The 17213-nt window shown below is 35.3% G+C and overlaps 13 protein-coding genes and 24 non-coding genes across 37 annotated transcripts, besides 2 other annotated features; 9 read left to right on the top strand and 28 right to left on the bottom strand. All coding sequences in view use genetic code 2, as the record gives it.

The window, feature by feature from the left end:
* Positions 1–1752: a D loop.
* A 1-nt stretch (position 1753) lies between these two features.
* Positions 1754–1819, top strand: AZ310_gt22. The gene has a single exon. It is a non-coding gene; the product is annotated as a tRNA-Pro (tRNA).
* AZ310_gt21 lies at positions 1818–1888 on the bottom strand. The gene has a single exon. It is a non-coding gene; the product is annotated as a tRNA-Thr (tRNA).
* On the bottom strand, positions 1889–3028 carry CYTB (cytochrome b). The gene has a single exon. It carries the CDS (start codon positions 3026–3028, stop codon positions 1889–1891), a length of 1140 nt encoding a protein of 379 aa, YP_009231403.1.
* A 6-nt stretch (positions 3029–3034) lies between these two features.
* On the top strand, positions 3035–3103 carry AZ310_gt20. The gene has a single exon. It is a non-coding gene; the product is annotated as a tRNA-Glu (tRNA).
* ND6 (NADH dehydrogenase subunit 6) lies at positions 3104–3631 on the top strand. The gene has a single exon. The coding sequence runs from the start codon at positions 3104–3106 to the stop codon at positions 3629–3631; it is 528 nt and encodes a 175-aa protein (YP_009231402.1).
* On the bottom strand, positions 3616–5435 carry ND5 (NADH dehydrogenase subunit 5). The gene has a single exon. A coding segment is annotated over exon 1 (1820 nt).
* Positions 5435–5506, bottom strand: AZ310_gt19. The gene has a single exon. It is a non-coding gene; the product is annotated as a tRNA-Leu (tRNA).
* AZ310_gt18 lies at positions 5507–5565 on the bottom strand. Its single transcript has one exon. It is a non-coding gene; the product is annotated as a tRNA-Ser (tRNA).
* Positions 5566–5633, bottom strand: AZ310_gt17. Its single transcript has one exon. It is a non-coding gene; the product is annotated as a tRNA-His (tRNA).
* On the bottom strand, positions 5634–7011 carry ND4 (NADH dehydrogenase subunit 4). Its single transcript has one exon. A coding segment is annotated over exon 1 (1378 nt).
* Positions 7005–7301, bottom strand: ND4L (NADH dehydrogenase subunit 4L). The gene has a single exon. It carries the CDS (start codon positions 7299–7301, stop codon positions 7005–7007), a length of 297 nt encoding a protein of 98 aa, YP_009231399.1.
* Positions 7302–7371, bottom strand: AZ310_gt16. The gene has a single exon. It is a non-coding gene; the product is annotated as a tRNA-Arg (tRNA).
* On the bottom strand, positions 7372–7718 carry ND3 (NADH dehydrogenase subunit 3). Its single transcript has one exon. A coding segment is annotated over exon 1 (347 nt).
* On the bottom strand, positions 7718–7788 carry AZ310_gt15. Its single transcript has one exon. It is a non-coding gene; the product is annotated as a tRNA-Gly (tRNA).
* COX3 (cytochrome c oxidase subunit III) lies at positions 7788–8571 on the bottom strand. The gene has a single exon. A coding segment is annotated over exon 1 (784 nt).
* On the bottom strand, positions 8571–9251 carry ATP6 (ATP synthase F0 subunit 6). The gene has a single exon. The coding sequence runs from the start codon at positions 9249–9251 to the stop codon at positions 8571–8573; it is 681 nt and encodes a 226-aa protein (YP_009231396.1).
* Positions 9209–9412, bottom strand: ATP8 (ATP synthase F0 subunit 8). The gene has a single exon. The coding sequence runs from the start codon at positions 9410–9412 to the stop codon at positions 9209–9211; it is 204 nt and encodes a 67-aa protein (YP_009231395.1).
* On the bottom strand, positions 9413–9481 carry AZ310_gt14. The gene has a single exon. It is a non-coding gene; the product is annotated as a tRNA-Lys (tRNA).
* Positions 9482–9483: 2 nt separating this feature from the next.
* Positions 9484–10167, bottom strand: COX2 (cytochrome c oxidase subunit II). The gene has a single exon. The coding sequence runs from the start codon at positions 10165–10167 to the stop codon at positions 9484–9486; it is 684 nt and encodes a 227-aa protein (YP_009231394.1).
* On the bottom strand, positions 10168–10234 carry AZ310_gt13. The gene has a single exon. It is a non-coding gene; the product is annotated as a tRNA-Asp (tRNA).
* Positions 10235–10240: 6 nt separating this feature from the next.
* On the top strand, positions 10241–10311 carry AZ310_gt12. Its single transcript has one exon. It is a non-coding gene; the product is annotated as a tRNA-Ser (tRNA).
* Positions 10312–10324: 13 nt separating this feature from the next.
* On the bottom strand, positions 10325–11869 carry COX1 (cytochrome c oxidase subunit I). The gene has a single exon. The coding sequence runs from the start codon at positions 11867–11869 to the stop codon at positions 10325–10327; it is 1545 nt and encodes a 514-aa protein (YP_009231393.1).
* A 1-nt stretch (position 11870) lies between these two features.
* AZ310_gt11 lies at positions 11871–11936 on the top strand. Its single transcript has one exon. It is a non-coding gene; the product is annotated as a tRNA-Tyr (tRNA).
* AZ310_gt10 lies at positions 11937–12003 on the top strand. The gene has a single exon. It is a non-coding gene; the product is annotated as a tRNA-Cys (tRNA).
* Positions 12000–12034: an origin of replication.
* Positions 12035–12107, top strand: AZ310_gt09. Its single transcript has one exon. It is a non-coding gene; the product is annotated as a tRNA-Asn (tRNA).
* Position 12108: 1 nt separating this feature from the next.
* Positions 12109–12177, top strand: AZ310_gt08. Its single transcript has one exon. It is a non-coding gene; the product is annotated as a tRNA-Ala (tRNA).
* Positions 12178–12182: 5 nt separating this feature from the next.
* Positions 12183–12250, bottom strand: AZ310_gt07. The gene has a single exon. It is a non-coding gene; the product is annotated as a tRNA-Trp (tRNA).
* Positions 12251–13292, bottom strand: ND2 (NADH dehydrogenase subunit 2). Its single transcript has one exon. A coding segment is annotated over exon 1 (1042 nt).
* On the bottom strand, positions 13293–13362 carry AZ310_gt06. Its single transcript has one exon. It is a non-coding gene; the product is annotated as a tRNA-Met (tRNA).
* On the top strand, positions 13363–13436 carry AZ310_gt05. Its single transcript has one exon. It is a non-coding gene; the product is annotated as a tRNA-Gln (tRNA).
* On the bottom strand, positions 13434–13502 carry AZ310_gt04. The gene has a single exon. It is a non-coding gene; the product is annotated as a tRNA-Ile (tRNA).
* On the bottom strand, positions 13503–14458 carry ND1 (NADH dehydrogenase subunit 1). Its single transcript has one exon. A coding segment is annotated over exon 1 (956 nt).
* A 5-nt stretch (positions 14459–14463) lies between these two features.
* AZ310_gt03 lies at positions 14464–14538 on the bottom strand. Its single transcript has one exon. It is a non-coding gene; the product is annotated as a tRNA-Leu (tRNA).
* Positions 14539–16103, bottom strand: AZ310_gr01. Its single transcript has one exon. It is a non-coding gene; the product is annotated as a 16S ribosomal RNA (ribosomal RNA).
* A 1-nt stretch (position 16104) lies between these two features.
* Positions 16105–16172, bottom strand: AZ310_gt02. Its single transcript has one exon. It is a non-coding gene; the product is annotated as a tRNA-Val (tRNA).
* AZ310_gr02 lies at positions 16173–17145 on the bottom strand. Its single transcript has one exon. It is a non-coding gene; the product is annotated as a 12S ribosomal RNA (ribosomal RNA).
* AZ310_gt01 lies at positions 17146–17213 on the bottom strand. The gene has a single exon. It is a non-coding gene; the product is annotated as a tRNA-Phe (tRNA).

The following is a 17213-nucleotide window of genomic DNA, read 5'->3' as shown; positions in this document are numbered from 1 at the left end:
TTATAGGTAATAGGTTTACTTGGGGTTATATTTACAGATCTAGGGAGATGTCTGTCTAAGGAAAGCGAATCTTTAAAGTAAGGGGGTGCGACCTTACGGGTGGTGGAGATTATAATATTTGGCTTTGATATACTGTTAAATCTGTTACATGTTATGGTATTATTCTTGTTTTTGGGGTTTGGCAAGAAATGTTAATGCTCATAATGTTGATTTAACGGGGGGTAAGGGGGGTTTGCGGAGTAAAAAATTTATTAGTATATTATAATTGGGTTTTGCGTATGCGTATGCGTATGCGTATGCGTATGCGTATGCGTATGCGTATGCGTATGCGTATGCGTATGCGTATGCGTATGCGTATGCGTATGCGTATGCGTATGCGTATGCGTATGCGTATGCGTATGCGTATGCGTATGCGTATGCGTATGCGTATGCGTATGCGTATGCGTATGCGTATGCGTATGCGTATGCGTATGCGTATGCGTATGCGTATGCGTATGCGTATGCGTATGCGTATGCGTATGCGTATGCGTATGCGTATGCGTATGCGTATGCGTAGTGTTGTGTTGTGTTGTGTTGTATGTCCTGTAACCATTAATCTATTAGCACCATAGGCCGTAATATAAATTTACGAAGTCCATTCTTATGATATCACGACCCATATATTTATGTCCTTAGAACATTAACACGATAGTCCTGCATCCTCATTATGCGGGTTTAGGGTGTACATTTAAAGTCCAGCTTGACTTTATGGTTTGATCGGGGCCTTTGACGGCCAATGCTGAATCCAAGCATCCCCTAAAAATAAAAAATACCAAGGGTATGACATTACAGTTATGCCGCGGCATGGGCTGATTAGTAATTATCCCATCGAGATGTCTTATTTAAGAGGAACGAGTGGGCGGTCTTGATTTTATGTGCCTGAAGTAAGAACCAGATGCCGTTTACTACCCATTCTCATGAAACTCTTAGTTTTTATGGGCCAGGGTCAAGAAGAGAAATACTTGCCGAGCGGGTTGTTGGTTTCACGGAGGTAGGTAGATCATGAAACCTACATTGGTTGATGGATAGTCATGCTGTCTAGATGTTATCGAACTGAATGGGGTATGTACGATCACGCATATATATGTATTATGTAATATTAATATTCCTAATGTACTTGCTTAATATTCATGTGGTAGATAATTTAATGTACAACTATACATAGTATGTATTATGTAATATTAATATTTCTAATGTACTTGTTTAATATTCATGTGGTAAATAATTTAATGTACAATTATACATAGTATGTATTATGTAATATTAATATTTCTAATGTACTTGTTTAATATTCATGTGGTAAATAATTTAATGTACAATTATACATAGTATGTATTATGTAATATTAATATTTCTAATGTACTTGTTTAATATTCATGTGGTAAATAATTTAATGTACAATTATACATAGTATGTATTATGTAATATTAATATTCCTGATGTACTTGTTTAATATTCATGTGGTAAATAATTTAATGTACAATTATACATAATATGTATTATGTAATATTAATATTCCTGATGTACTTATTTAATGTTCATGTGGTAAATAATTTGATATGTAACCATATATACATGCACTCGTATTTTTGAGATTGGAAGCTTTGCATAAGTTCAAGTATAAATTATAGGTGTTATAGATATTATATGTTTTAGTAAGTGTAGTGTTAATTAAATGTTTAGAATAGTTTGAACATATTATAAGTAAGCGTTGCAAGAGGTAGTTTAATTAGAATATCAGCTTTGGGTGTTGATGGTAGGGCGTACGCTCTTCTCTTGAGTCTTTGGGGGAATTGACTTTCTCCTTCTCTGGTTTACAAGACCAGTGTAATTAATATACTACAAAGACTCTTCATTTTAATAAGTGATTTTCTGCAAGGCTGATTAATGGTATTAAGATAATGATAATAGAGAAATAAAGGATTGATGCGAGTTGTCCAATAATGATATATGGGTGTTCAACAGGTTGTCCTCCAATTCATGTTAGGGTAAATAGGTCTGCTACTAGTAGTCAAAATAGGCATTGGCTTAGAGGACGAAAGGTTATACTGCGTTGTTTAGATGTATGGAGTAGGGGGATAATAATCAGAATAAGGATTGAGAGGACTAGAGCCAGAACTCCCCCTAATTTGTTTGGAATTGATCGTAGAATAGCGTATGCAAATAGGAAATATCACTCTGGTTTAATATGGGGTGGGGTATTAAGTGGATTTGCTGGTGTGTAGTTGTCGGGGTCTCCTAATATATCAGGAGAGAATAATACTAGCATTAATAAGACTGTAATTATTAATAGTAGACCAAGGATATCTTTAATTGTGTAGTAGGGGTGAAAAGGAATTATATCTATGTTAGAGGGAATTCCTGTTGGATTGTTAGATCCTGTTTCGTGTAGAAATAGAAGATGTACTATAACTATGGCTGAAATGATAAATGGGAGTAGAAAGTGGAAAGCAAAGAATCGGGTTAAAGTAGCTTTGTCAACAGAAAAGCCGCCCCAGATTCATTCTACAAGGTTAGTGCCGATATAAGGAATTGCGGAGAGTAGGTTCGTAATTACAGTTGCACCTCAGAAAGATATTTGACCTCATGGAAGTACGTATCCTATGAAGGCTGTTGCTATGACAGCAAATAATAAAATAACTCCGACGTTTCAGGTTTCTGTATATATGTAGGAGCCATAATAGAGTCCTCGTCCTACATGAAGGTACAGGCAAATAAAGAATATTGAGGCTCCATTTGCGTGTAGGTAGCGCAATACTCAGCCGTAGTTTACGTCTCGGCAAATATGGGTGACAGAGTTGAAGGCTGTTGCGGTATCTGATGTGTAGTGTATAGCTAGAAATAGTCCTGTTAGAATTTGTAGCGCTAGGCAGATTCCTAAAAGAGACCCAAAATTTCATCAGGATGAAATATTTGATGGGGCGGGTAGGTCAATGAAGGAGCTATTGATAATTTTTATTAAAGGGTGAGATTTTCGAATGTTGGTCATTTATTTGTTCTTGTAGTTGAAATACAACGGTGATTTTTCGTGTCACTAGTCGTGGATTTAATCCATGTAAGAACTATGATAGTTTATATTGTATCTATTTTAAGTATTATTTTTGTAATTGGCTTTATAGGGTTCTCTTCTAAGCCATCTCCTATTTATGGAGGGGTTGGGTTGATTGTAAGTGGTGGGGTTGGTTGTGGTATTGTTGTGAGTTTTGGTGGATCGTTTTTAGGACTGATAGTATTTTTGATCTATCTGGGGGGAATGTTAGTAGTTTTTGGGTATACAACGGCTATAGCTACAGAACAGTATCCTGAGGCTTGAGTCTCTAATGTAGTAGTGCTTGGGTCCTTTATTGTAGGTTTGATTATAGAATTTTTGTTAGTATTATATGTTCTGTTTGTTGAGAAGTTGGAAGTGATTTTTGAGTTTAGTGAAATCGGAGATTGAGCGGTTTATGATGTGGGTGATTTTGGAGTGTTTACTAAAGAATCTATAGGAGTTGCTGCATTATATAGTTATGGTAATTGATTAGTAGTTGTTACTGGTTGGTCTTTGCTTATTGGTGTAGTGATTATTTTAGAAATTACGCGTGGAAATTAAATACGATAAGAGCTGTAATTATAGTGATTAGGAAAGAGAGGAAGTATAGTTTAATTAGTCCTTTTTGGTTAGATACTATGATTGAAGAGTTTTGTTGAATATTGGTAATTAACTTTGGTAATACATTTTCTAATCAGATCAAATCGAGTAGTATAGTGGCTGATTTTTGGCTTATAATTAGGCTTGTCAGGGGATTTAAGCGGTGTATAGTGAGTGGAAAATATCCTAATATAGTTGAAAATTTAAATGTGGCTGAAGGATGTTTATATTTTAGGTTATGGGTTATATGGTTAAGTTCTAGGGCCATCGTAAAACCTATTAAAGTCACAGCTAGAGCTGTAAGTTTTAGGTATAGCGGTATAGTCATTTGAGGTACAGTTGAAGGATTAATATTGTTAGAAATAAAAAATCCGGCAAAGATACTGCCAACCAGGAGACGTAAAATGGAGTTTATTAATAATGGGTTGTTTTCATTAATTAAAATGAGAGTGGAGAATCGTGGTTTTCCAAGTAGTGCAAAGAAAATGATACGGGTGCTATAAACAGCTGTTAATGAGGTAGCAATGAGAGTAACTAGTAGGGCTCAGGCGTTTGTATAAGATGTATTTGCGGTTTCGATAATTAGGTCTTTTGAGTAGAATCCTGTCAAAAATGGTATTCCTGTTAGTGCCAGGCTACCAATAATTAGGGCAGTAGTTGTGAAAGGTAGAGATTTGAATAGTCCACCTATTTTTCGGATGTCTTGTTCGTCATTTAAACTGTGAATAATAGAGCCAGAGCATAGGAATAGCATGGCTTTAAAGAATGCGTGGGTGCAGATGTGGAGGAATGCTAGGTGTGGTTGATTAATGCCGATTGTAACTATTATTAATCCTAGTTGACTTGAAGTGGAAAAGGCTACGATTTTTTTAATATCGTTTTGGGTCAGTGCACAGATAGCTGTGAATAAAGTAGTGATAGCTCCTAGACATAGAGCTAGGGATTGAGCTATTTTATTGTTTTCTATTAGGGGATAAAATCGAATAAGTAAAAAAATGCCTGCTACTACTATTGTGCTGGAGTGTAATAGGGCTGAAACTGGTGTAGGTCCTTCTATAGCGGAGGGTAGTCATGGATGTAGTCCGAATTGAGCTGATTTTCCTGTAGCAGCTAATAGTAATCCTATCAGTGGAAGGGTGGTGTTATCAGAGTTTAACATAAAAATTTGTTGAAGTTCTCATGAGTTTGAGTTTGTTATAAATCATGCTATAGATAGAATAAATCCAATGTCTCCAATACGATTATATAAAATTGCTTGTAATGCAGCTGTATTAGCGTCTGCTCGACCGTATCATCAACCAATTAGTAGAAAAGATATAATACCAACTCCTTCCCAGCCAATAAATAGTTGGAAGATATTGTTGGCTGTAACTAAAATTAGTATAGTAATTAGAAACATTAATAGGTATTTAAAGAATCGATTGATGTTCGGGTCCAAGTGTATATACCATATTGAAAATTCTATGATGGACCAGGTAATAAATAAGGCTACAGGTACAAATATCATAGAGAAGAAGTCTAGTTTGAAGCTAAGGGAAAATTTTATAGTTTGAATTGTTATTCAATATCAATTTGAGATTATTGTTTCTTGGGTAGATTGAATAAATATAATAGTTGGAGGTATGCTAGCTATGAAAGAGTAAAAAATTATTGTTTTAGCATATTCTGGGTAGGAGTAATTATTGAAAATTTTGTTAGGAGTAAATACAAGGGGTAGAGTTAAAATAATTATAGATAGCAGTATAAAGGTAGAAAACAGGTTTATAACTTTTATTTGGAGTTGCACCAATTTTTTGGTTCCTAAGACCAATGGATTACTACTATCCTTTAAAAGTTTAAAAAAGCCGCACTTTTAAGTGCGGGGGCATGAATTAGCAGTTCTTGCATTCTTTTTCGGTAAATAAGAATTTTGCGATTCTATTATTAGACTCACAATCTAATGTTTTTGTTAAACTATATTTACAGTACATAGTTCCTAGGATAATTTTGGGGTTAATTATTAATAGTAGTAGAGGAGTAAGATGTAGTAATATTAGGGTATTTTCTCGAGTGTAGGAGGGTTTAATATTGTGAATATGGTATGTATATTTACCTCGTTGGGTTATGATTAATATGTAGAGTGTATACAAGGCAGTGATAGTAATATTGATTCCCAATAAAATGATGGAGAAGTTAGATCATGAGAATATAGATACTGTAACGAATAGTTCTCCAATTAGGTTAATAGATGGAGGTAAGGCTAGGTTTGTCAGGCTTGCTAGAAGTCATCAAGCTGCTATAAGAGGGAGAATTATTTGTAGTCCTCGAACTAAGATTATAGTTCGGCTATGAGTTCGTTCATAATTAGAATTTGCTAAACAGAATAATAGTGAGGATGTTAGGCCATGGGCGATTATTAGTGCGGTAGCTCCTATGAAACTTCAGGGGCTTTGGATTAAAATAGCTATGATTACAAGTGCTATATGACTTACGGATGAATATGCAATTAGTGATTTTAGATCTGTTTGACGAAGACAGATGGAGCTAGTTATAACTATGCCTCATATGGATAGTATCATAAAAGGATATGCTATGAAATTAACAGTAGGGTTGAGTATTATGGTAATACGTAATATTCCATATCCCCCTAGTTTTAGTAGAATAGCCGCTAGGACTATTGAGCCTGCAATTGGAGCTTCTACATGGGCTTTTGGTAGTCATAGGTGAAGACCATAAAGAGGTATTTTTACCATAAATGCTAGTATGAATGCTAATCATAAAAGTGAATCACCTCAAACATGGGTTAATCGCTCAGTTAAATATTGAGTTAGTAGTATGTTTAGTGAACCTAGGGTGGTTTGAGTGTAAGTTAGAGCAACTAAAAGGGGAAGTGACCCAGCCAGAGTATAAAATAGAAAATAAATTCCAGCATTTAATCGCTCTGTTTGGCCCCCTCATCGAGTAATGATAATTAAAGTCGGTACAAGTGTGGCTTCAAATAAAATGTAAAATATAATTAATTCAGTAGCGGAGAAAGTTATAATTAAGAAAATTTGAAGTAGAATTATCATGGTAATGTAGAGTTTTTTTCGTGCGAGGGGCTCTTTGGTTATATGATATTGGCTAGCAATAATTATAAGAGGTAAAAGTCAGGTTGTCAGTATTAATAGGGGAGTTGATAGTGAGTCAGAGAAAAATAACATGGATAGGTTTAAGCTGTTATCGCAAGGTTGGTTTATTAAAGGTAGGCATACTATGCTGATTATTAGACTATAGATTGTTGAGTTAATTCATATTATATTGCTTTTTGATAGTCATGTGAGTGGAATTAGTATAATAGTAGGAATAATAATTTTTAGCATTGGAGAAGATTAAGATTTTGAACATAATCCACTCCATATGTATTAGATACAACTACTAATAGAGATAATCCAAGTGCTGCTTCACAAGCTGCGAATACTAGGAGAATAATGGGTATTATGCTAGCTAGAGTTGTGTGAGTAATAAGAATTGTTATAGTGGCAAGGACAAATAAGGAGAGTATTATTCCCTCTAGGCATAGTAGTGAGGATATTAAATGAGATCGATATATAAGCAGACCTAGGAGAGATGTAGTAAATGCTAATAGGATATTTATATGGGTTAGGGACATGTTGATAATTATGAGAATAATCATAATCTAATGAGTCGAAATCATTTATTTTGCATTAAACTAATTATCATATTCGGACCATTCTAGTCCTTTTTGTATTCATTCGTATGCTAGACTGATAATTAATAGGGAGATAAGAAATAGGGATATAAATAATATAGTTATTAATTTGTCGGTTTGAGAGGCTCATGGAAGAGGCAGTAGTAGTGCGATTTCAAGATCAAACAGTAAGAAAGTAATTGCCACTAGAAAAAATTTTATTGAGAAAGGGAGGCGGGCTGATCCTATGGGGTCAAATCCGCATTCATATGGACTTGATTTTTCAGCATAAACATTTATTTGAGGGAGTCAGAATGCGATTGTTACAAGTAGTGAGGCTAGGAGAGTATTAATAATGAGGGTTAAAATAAAATTTATTATTCTTCCTTGGAGTTTTCCAAGACTAACTGATTGGAAGTCAGTTGTACTAATTAATACTAGAAGAATAAGATCCTCATCAGTAAATAGAGACATATAAGAATAGTCATACAACATCTACGAAATGTCAATATCAGGCTGCAGCTTCAAATCCGAAATGGTGGCTAGATGTAAAGTGGTAATTTAATTGTCGTAAGAAGCATACAATAAGAAATGTTGAGCCAATGATGACATGGAGACCGTGAAATCCTGTGGCTATAAAGAAAGTTGATCCGTAGACACCATCAGAGATAGTAAAGGGTGTTTCATAGTATTCAGAGGCTTGTAGAAGTGTAAAATATAAGCCTAGGAGAATAGTGATTAGTAGTGCTTGTATTATATGTATGCGATTTCCCTCTATCAAGCTATGGTGAGCTCATGTAATTGATACTCCAGAAGCCAGTAGGACTGATGTATTTAGAAGTGGGACTTCTATAGGGTTTAGGGGAGTAATACCTGCTGGGGGTCAATAGCCTCCTAATTCTGGTGTAGGGGCTAGGCTTGAGTGGTAGAAAGCTCAGAAGAAGCCAGAAAAAAAGAACACTTCTGATAGGATAAATAGAATTATTCCATAGCGAAGACCTTTTTGTACGATTGGTGTATGGTGTCCTTGGAATGTGCTTTCTCGGACAATATCTCGCCATCATTGATATATTGTTAACATATTAGTAGTTAAGCCTACTAATAATAGAAATGAAGTGTTAAAATGAAATCATATAACTAATCCTGATGTTAAAAGAAGGGCTGATAAAGCTCCTGTTAGTGGTCAAGGACTTGGATTGACTATATGGTATGCATGTGTTTGGTGGGTCATTAGGTGTTGTCATGTAAATATAGGCTTACTAGTAGAGTGAAAACATATGCTTGGATTAAAGCAACGGCAAATTCCAGTACTGTTAATAGAATTAGAATAATAAATGTAATAAAGGCAGTGGTTATACTAATACTTATTAGTGCTAAGGTAGCTCCTCCAATTAAATGGATAAGTAGGTGTCCTGCAGTGATATTTGCTGTAAGTCGTACTGCTAATGCCATTGGTTGAATAAATAGGCTAATTGTCTCGATGATAATCAGTATGGGAATTAAAGGTAGTGGTGTTCCTTGAGGTAAAAAATGTGCTAGGGATGCTTTTGTTTTATGACGGAAGCCTAAAATAACTGTACCTGCTCAAAGAGGAATAGCTATGCCTAGATTTATTGATAGTTGAGTGGTTGGGGTAAAAGAGTGGGGTAATAAGCCCAACAGGTTTGTTGAACCAATAAATATAATAAGTGAAATTAGTATGAGTGTTCAGGTTTGTCCTTTTTTGCTATGGATAGTCATTATTTGTTTAGTTGTTATACGAATTAATCACTGTTGAATTGAGACTAAACGGTTATTAACCAGTCGACCTGTTGATGGAAATAATATACTTGGGAATATAATAATGAGTACAACAATAGGTAATCCTATTATCGTTGGGGTAATAAAAGAGGCAAATAAATTTTCGTTCATTTGGTTTCTCAGGGGGTTAAATATGTTTGTGTTTTAGTTATTAGGGGTTCAGGGTTGTTGTAGTAGTAGTGTTTTGAAATTTTTAATTGGAACATAATAAACAATGTAATAATTATTGAAATAATTGTAGTGAATCATGTTGATGTATCTAATTGTGGCATATCATTAAGGGAAGGTTAAAACTTCCAATCTCTAACTTAAAAGGTTAGTGCTATTTAGCTTCTTAATGATATTATAGCATTGATGATGATCATTTTTCAAAATGTTTTAAAGGAATTATTTCAAGTACAATAGGCATGAAACTATGATTAGATCCACAAATTTCAGAGCATTGGCCGTAATATAAGCCTGGTCGAGTAGCAAGTAGTGTTGTTTGATTTAAACGACCAGGGATTGCGTCAGTTTTTAATCCTAAAGAGGGGACAGCCCAAGAGTGCAGTACGTCTTCTGATGAGATTAGTATTCGAATTGTTAGTTCAGCAGGTAATACCACTCGATTATCAACTTCCAATAGGCGAAGTTGGCCTGGACTTAATTCTGAAGTGGGTACTATATAGGAATCAAATATTAAGTCTTCGTAGTCTGTGTATTCATAGCTTCAGTATCATTGATGGCCTAGAGTTTTAATAGTCAAAGAAGGATTGTTAATTTCGTCTATTATATAAAGAATTCGTAGTGAGGGTAGTGCGATTATAATTAAAATAATAGCTGGTAAAATAGTTCAAATTGTCTCTACTTCTTGGGCATCTATAGTACTAGTGTGAGTTAAGTTAGTTGTAAGTATTAATGAGATGATGTATAATACAAGAGAGCTAATTAAGAAAACGATTATTAAGGCGTGATCATGAAAGCTTAGTAATTCCTCTATAATGGGAGATGTTGCGTCTTGGAATCCTAGTTGAAAGGGATATGCCATTAAGATATACAGGGGTTTCACCTGTAATTTAACTTTGACAAAGTTATGTAAGTTTTACTAATATCTTGTTTATTGAGAAAGTCATAATGGTTATGGTATTGGCTTGAAACCAATTTCAGGAGGTTCGAATCCTTCCTTTCTTAAAAATATTAGTATGCTATTTAGGATTTACATAAGTAGGTTCCTCAAAGGTGTGATAAGGGGGAGGACATCCGTGAAGTCATTCAAGATTTGTAGATGGTAGTTCTACTACTGACACTTCTCGTTTGGATGCGAATGCTTCTCACACTATAAAAATTATTAAGATAACAGCGGTTAGTGAGATGAATGAGCCTATAGAAGACACAGTATTTCAGGTAGTGTAGGCGTCTGGATAATCTGAGTAGCGTCGTGGTATACCTGACAGTCCCAAGAAGTGTTGTGGGAAGAAAGTTATATTTACTCCCACGAATATAATTAGGAAGTGAATTTTTGCTCAAGTTGTGCTTATTGTATAACCTGAGAATAGAGGGAATCAGTGAATAAAACCACCTATAATAGCAAAGACTGCTCCTATAGATAGAACATAATGAAAATGGGCTACTACATAGTAAGTGTCATGGAGGACGATGTCAAGGGAAGAATTGGCGAGTACGATTCCTGTTAAACCTCCTACTGTAAATAAGAAGATAAACCCGAGAGCCCACAGTATGGCAGGAGATCATTTAATATTACCCCCGTGAAGAGTAGCTAATCAACTAAAGACCTTAACTCCAGTAGGAATGGCAATAATTATAGTAGCTGATGTAAAATAAGCTCGAGTATCTACATCTATTCCTACTGTAAATATGTGATGGGCTCATACAATGAAGCCCAAAAATCCAATAGATATCATAGCTCATACTATTCCCATGTATCCAAAGGGTTCTTTTTTTCCTGAATAATATGTGACAATATGAGAAATAATGCCAAATCCAGGTAAAATTAAAATATACACTTCAGGATGTCCAAAAAATCAAAATAGATGTTGATATAGAATTGGGTCTCCTCCTCCAGCAGGATCAAAGAAAGTAGTATTTAAATTTCGGTCTGTTAATAGTATTGTAATTCCAGCAGCTAGAACCGGGAGGGAAAGAAGTAACAGTACTGCTGTAATTAGGACGGATCATACGAATAATGGTGTTTGATATTGAGAAAGTGCAGGAGGTTTTATATTAATAATGGTAGTAATAAAATTAATTGCTCCTAAGATTGAAGATACACCTGCTAGGTGTAGAGAAAAAATAGCAAGATCGACTGAAGCTCCCGCGTGGGCAAGATTTCCTGCTAAGGGTGGGTAAACTGTTCAACCTGTACCAGCTCCTGCTTCAACTATAGATGAGGCCAGTAACAGTAGGAAAGAGGGAGGAAGAAGTCAGAAGCTTATATTATTCATTCGAGGGAAAGCTATATCAGGGGCTCCAATTATTAGGGGCACCAGTCAGTTCCCGAAGCCTCCAATTATAATAGGTATAACTATAAAGAAAATTATTACGAAAGCATGGGCAGTGACGATTACATTGTAAATTTGATCGTCTCCTAATAGAGCCCCTGGTTGGCCCAGTTCTGCACGAATTAACAGACTTAAAGCGGTGCCAGCTATACCTGCTCAGGCACCAAATAGTAGATATAAGGTGCCGATATCCTTGTGGTTAGTTGAAAATAATCATCGATTAATGAACATAGGTAAAATGGCCGAGTAGGTATTAGACTGTAAATCTAAAGACAGAGGTAGATCCCTCTTTTTGCCAAGTCCTGTGGTGTAATACACGTTGAATTGCAAGTTCAAAGTAGCAGCTTCAATCCTGCCGGGGCTTCTCCCGCCTTTTTTTGTTTGCGGCGGGAGAAGTAGATTGAAGCCAGTTGTTTAGGGTTTTTAGCTGTTAACTAATGTTTCATGGGTTTGAATCCCATCAATCTAGAAAGGGCTTAGCTTAATTAAAGTAATTGATTTGCGTTCATTTGATGTAAGATAGAGTCTTGCAGTCCTTAAGGTCCAGGAGTTAAATAAATTGTATTTACTGGAAGCTTTGAAGGCTTCTGGTCTAAGTTAACCTAAACTCCTATTCCAGGATTATTATAATTGGTGCTAATGGTAGGGTTAGAGTAGAGATTGTGATTATTAGTGGTAAGTATATTATTTGTTTTGGAGTTTTGAATTGTCATTTTATTTTTATGTTGTTTGATGTTGGAAATATAGTTAGTGATGTAGTGTACGTAATTCGTGTGTAGAAATATAGATTTAATAGGGCTAAGAGAGTTATGAGTGTAGGTATAATAACACTATTATTTTTTGTTATTTCTTGAATGATTGCTCATTTTGGTAAGAATCCGGTTAAGGGGGGTAGTCCTCCTAAAGATAGCATGGTAGTTAGGACTAGTGTGGTGATTAGTGGCAGTTTGTTCCATATGTGGGATAGGGAAGTTGTTGTGGTTGCTGAGTTTAATATTAGTAGTATAAAGGTGGTGATTGTTATTGGAATATATAGATAGAGGTTTAGTAATGTTATGGTTGGATTATAAGTTAGAATAGCTAGTATTCATCCTATGTGCGCAATAGATGAATATGCTATGATTTTGCGTAGTTGGGTTTGGTTTAATCCGCCTCAACCACCAATTGCGATTGACATTAGTGATATAATTAGGAGAAGATTTATATTAATAAGGGGTGTAATTATATATAGGACTGATAAGGGTGCTAGTTTTTGTCATGTTAATAAGATTAGTCCTGATATTAATGGAACTCCTTGGGTAACTTCCGGCACTCAAAAGTGAAATGGGGATAAACCTAGTTTTATTGTAAGAGCTATTGTTATTATAATTGATGCTGTTGGGTTAATTAGTTTTATAATAGATCAATGGCCAGTGAATAATAGGTTAGTGATTGCAGCTATTATAAGAAGTATGGATGCTGTGGCTTGAGTAAGAAAATATTTTGTTGCTGCTTCTGTGGATCGTGGATTATGTTCTTTTGTTAACAGAGGGATAATGGCTAGTATGTTTATTTCAAACCCTACTCAAATTATAAATCAGTGTGAGCTTGTTATGACAATTAGAGTGCCTGAGAATATTGTTGCTAATACTAGTGACAGGGTTATGGGATTAATTAGTACGGGAAGGATATAAACCAACATTTTCGGGGTATGGGCCCGATAGCTTAATTTAGCTGACCTTACTTAGAGTATAGTGTAATGTGGGTAGCACGAAGATTTTTGAATTCTTAAGAGCAGGTTCAATTCCTGTGATTCTAGAAATAAGGGGATTTAAACCCCTATGATTTACTCTATCAAAGTAACTCTATTATCAGACATATTTCTTATGTTAGAGGTGGAATGCTTGCCAGAATAATTGGCAGAGTTACATGCCACATGCATATTACTAGGGTGAGGGGTAGGAAGTTTTTTCATAGTAAGTGTATTAGTTGATCATATCGAAATCGGGGATAGGATGCTCGGACCCATAAAAAAATTGTTGTAAATAAAAGGGTTTTAGTGGTGAGATTAATGGTGTATAGTTCTGGAAATATTGGATTATTATATGCGCCTAAAAATAGAATAATTGTGAGGGTGTTTATTATAATAATATTTGCATATTCTGCTAGGAAAAAAAGGGCGAATGGTCCTCCTGCATATTCTACATTAAAGCCAGATACTAATTCTGATTCACCTTCCGTTAAGTCAAAGGGAGCTCGATTAGTTTCTGCTAGAGTTGAGATAAATCATATTATAGCTAGAGGCCATGAGGGGATAATTAATCAGATATATTCTTGTGTTGTGATTAATGTTGTTAATGTAAAGGAGCCATTTATAAGTAGGATAGATAAGACAATGATAGCTAGGGTTACTTCATAAGAAATTGTTTGAGCTACTGCTCGTAGGGCCCCAATTAGTGCGTATTTTGAATTTGAAGCTCATCCTGATCATAAAATGGCGTAGACAGCTAAACTTGATAGGGCTAATATAAATAGAATGCTTAGGTTTATATTAATTAATGGGTGTGGTATAGGTAGTGGAATTCATATTATTAGGGCTAGGGTTAGGGCTAGAGTTGGTGCAATGATAAATAGAATGAGAGATGATGTCAGTGGTTGTATGGGTTCTTTAGTAAATAGTTTGACTGCATCGGCGATTGGTTGTAATAGGCCATAGGGACCTACAATGTTAGGCCCTTTTCGAAGTTGTATATAGCCTAGCACTTTTCGTTCCAGTAGAGTTAAGAATGCTACCGCTAGTAAAATAGGAACAATTATTATTAATAAATTGATATAGTACATGAGATTGTTAAAGAGAGGAGTTGAACCTCTGACTCTAAAAGCTTAAGTTTTATGCAATTACCGGTCTCTGCCACTTTAACTAAGCCCTGTTCTCGGGTATTTATATGTATTATAAGATTAAGATTAATTCATCTAATCAAGTAGGGCACTTATTTAAAGTGGGCCCTGTCTCTCTTGTCCTTTCGTACTAGGAGAGACTTTAAAATAGATAGAAACCGACCTGGATTTCTCCGGTCTGAACTCAGATCACGTAGGACTTTAATCGTTGAACAAACGAACACATTAATAGCGGCTGCACCATTGGGATGTCCTGATCCAACATCGAGGTCGTAAACCCTAATTGTCGATATGGACTCTTAAATAGGATTGCGCTGTTATCCCTAGGGTAACTTGTTTCGTTGATCGTTTTTAACGGATCAATATATAATGGAGTAATCTTGACTTGTTTGTCTTAATTGAAATTTTCTCGGGAGTTAGTTTTTATTCCGAGGTCACCCCAACCTAAATTGTCAATTCAATTAAAATAAGTTTGCTTCTAGTAGAGTGGTGTTATAATTTGTGAATTGGTGAATTAAAGCTCCATAGGGTCTTCTCGTCTTATTTTTTTATTCACGCCTCTTCACGGGAAGGTCAATTTCACTGATTAAAAGTAAGAGACAGTAAAACCCTCGTTGAGCCATTCATACAAGTCCCTATTTAGAGAACAAGTGATTATGCTACCTTTGCACGGTCAGGATACCGCGGCCGTTGAACTGAAGTCACTGGGCAGGCAATGCCTCTAATACTTTTTATGCTAGAGGTGATGTTTTTGGTAAACAGGCGGGGTTTGTATTTGCCGAGTTCCTTTTACTTTTTTTAATCTTTCCTTAGCTGCATACCTGTGTTGGGCTAACAATAATATTATGATTTTTAGTTTGATAGTTATATTTATGTTTGTTAACTATCAGTGATTTATTCGCTCTGATATACACGCATGCGAGGAGAAATGTTTCTTGTTACTCATGCCAACATTATTACTTCTATTTAAAAATAGAATAGTCCAGTTTTATATTAGGAGTATCATTGTTAATAGTTGAAATTGATTTTAGTATATTGTTGAGCTTGAACGCTATCTTGTTTGATGGCTGCTTTTAGGCCAACTAGGGTGTTTTAATTTTTTGTTTACTCACTAATAGGGGTTGTATCCCATATCTAAAAAGCTGAACCCTTTTAGATTATTATTTAAGCATACGTTAAAATTTGTTTTTTTTTATAGTAGGCTTAAATTAGAACTAAAATTCTGTTCTGGACAACCAGCTATCACTAGGCTCGGTAGGTTTATTGCCCCTACCCATTAGTCTTCTCACTATTTTGCCACATAGACGAGTTTGCTCTTTAAGCTGCTAATGGGTAGCTCGTCTAGTTTCGGGGTATTTAACTTAAATTCTTTTTGCTAATGTTTTCTAGTTGAGTCATTATGCAAAAGGTACAAGGACTAAACTTTGCTTTTTTTTACTGTTGAGTTTTCTTTCATTATTTCCCTTGCGGTACTTTCTCTATAGCGTCAAATAGAATTTCTATCGCCTATACTTTTGTTTTAATGTGAATGTTTTATTTTAATGTTTTAGAGTAATATTATTTAATATATTTTGAGCTATATTCGGTTGTCAAAGCGCTCAGTTTATATGAAATCTTCTAGGTGTAAACTAGGTGCTTTTATTTAAGCTACACTTTGTATTATCCAAGTGCACTTTCCAGTACACTTACCTTGTTACGACTTGTCTCCTCTCATGTGTCAATATCTATGTATATATATTATCTAAGATATATTTAATATTGTTTTATTTGAGGAGGGTGACGGGCGGTGTGTGCGTGCCTTATGGCCATATTCAACTAAGCTCTCTATTCTTAGTTTACTACTAAATCCACCTTTAACTTTTGATTTCACATAGGTTTTCGTATAAGAGTTTTATTCCTCGACTCGAGGAATGTAGCCCATTTCTTTCCATTCTATAAGCTACACCTTGACCTAACGTTTTTATGTTAATACTTGTGCTTACTTTAATTCCTTTTTAGGGTTTGCTGAAGATGGCGGTATATAGGCTGATTTAGCAAAGACTGGTGAGGTAGATCGGGGTTTATCGATTATAGAACAGGCTCCTCTAGATGGATATAAGGCACCGCCAAGTCCTTTGAGTTTTAAGCTATTGCTAGTAGTACTCTGGCGAATAATTTTGTTTATAATTTTTTATGTTTAGGGCTAAGCATAGTGGGGTATCTAATCCCAGTTTGGGTCTTAGCTATCGTGTAGTCAGATTTTTTAAAATCACTTTCGTTGTATATCTTACAGTATCTGAGGCTTTTTACAGCTTAGTTAGAGTTCGATTTTATTTATTATTTATTTTCTAAAACACGCTTTACGCCGAGTGTCTATTAGTTTGGCCTAATCGTATGACCGCGGTGGCTGGCACGAGATTTACCAGTCCTGAATAGTATAACTTAGTCAGACTTTCATTTATTGCTTAATTTTTATCACTGCTGTATCCCGTGGGGGTGTGGCTGAGCGAGGTGTTATGAGCTACTTATAGTGTGCTTGATACCAGCTCCTTTTTACCATTATCGGTGTAGAGGGCATTCTCACTGGGACGAGGATTCTTGCATGTGTAAGTTTACTGATAACTAATAGAAAGGCCAGGACCAAACCTATGTGTTTATGGAGTAAATATACTCATCTAGGCATTTTCAGTGCCTTGCTTTAGCATTAAGCTACATTAAC

This window comes from Myotis myotis, mitochondrion, assembly GCF_014108235.1.
Source record: "Myotis myotis mitochondrion, complete genome".
NCBI lineage: Eukaryota > Metazoa > Chordata > Mammalia > Chiroptera > Vespertilionidae > Myotis > Myotis myotis.
This window is presented reverse-complemented; position numbering and strand designations above follow the sequence as displayed.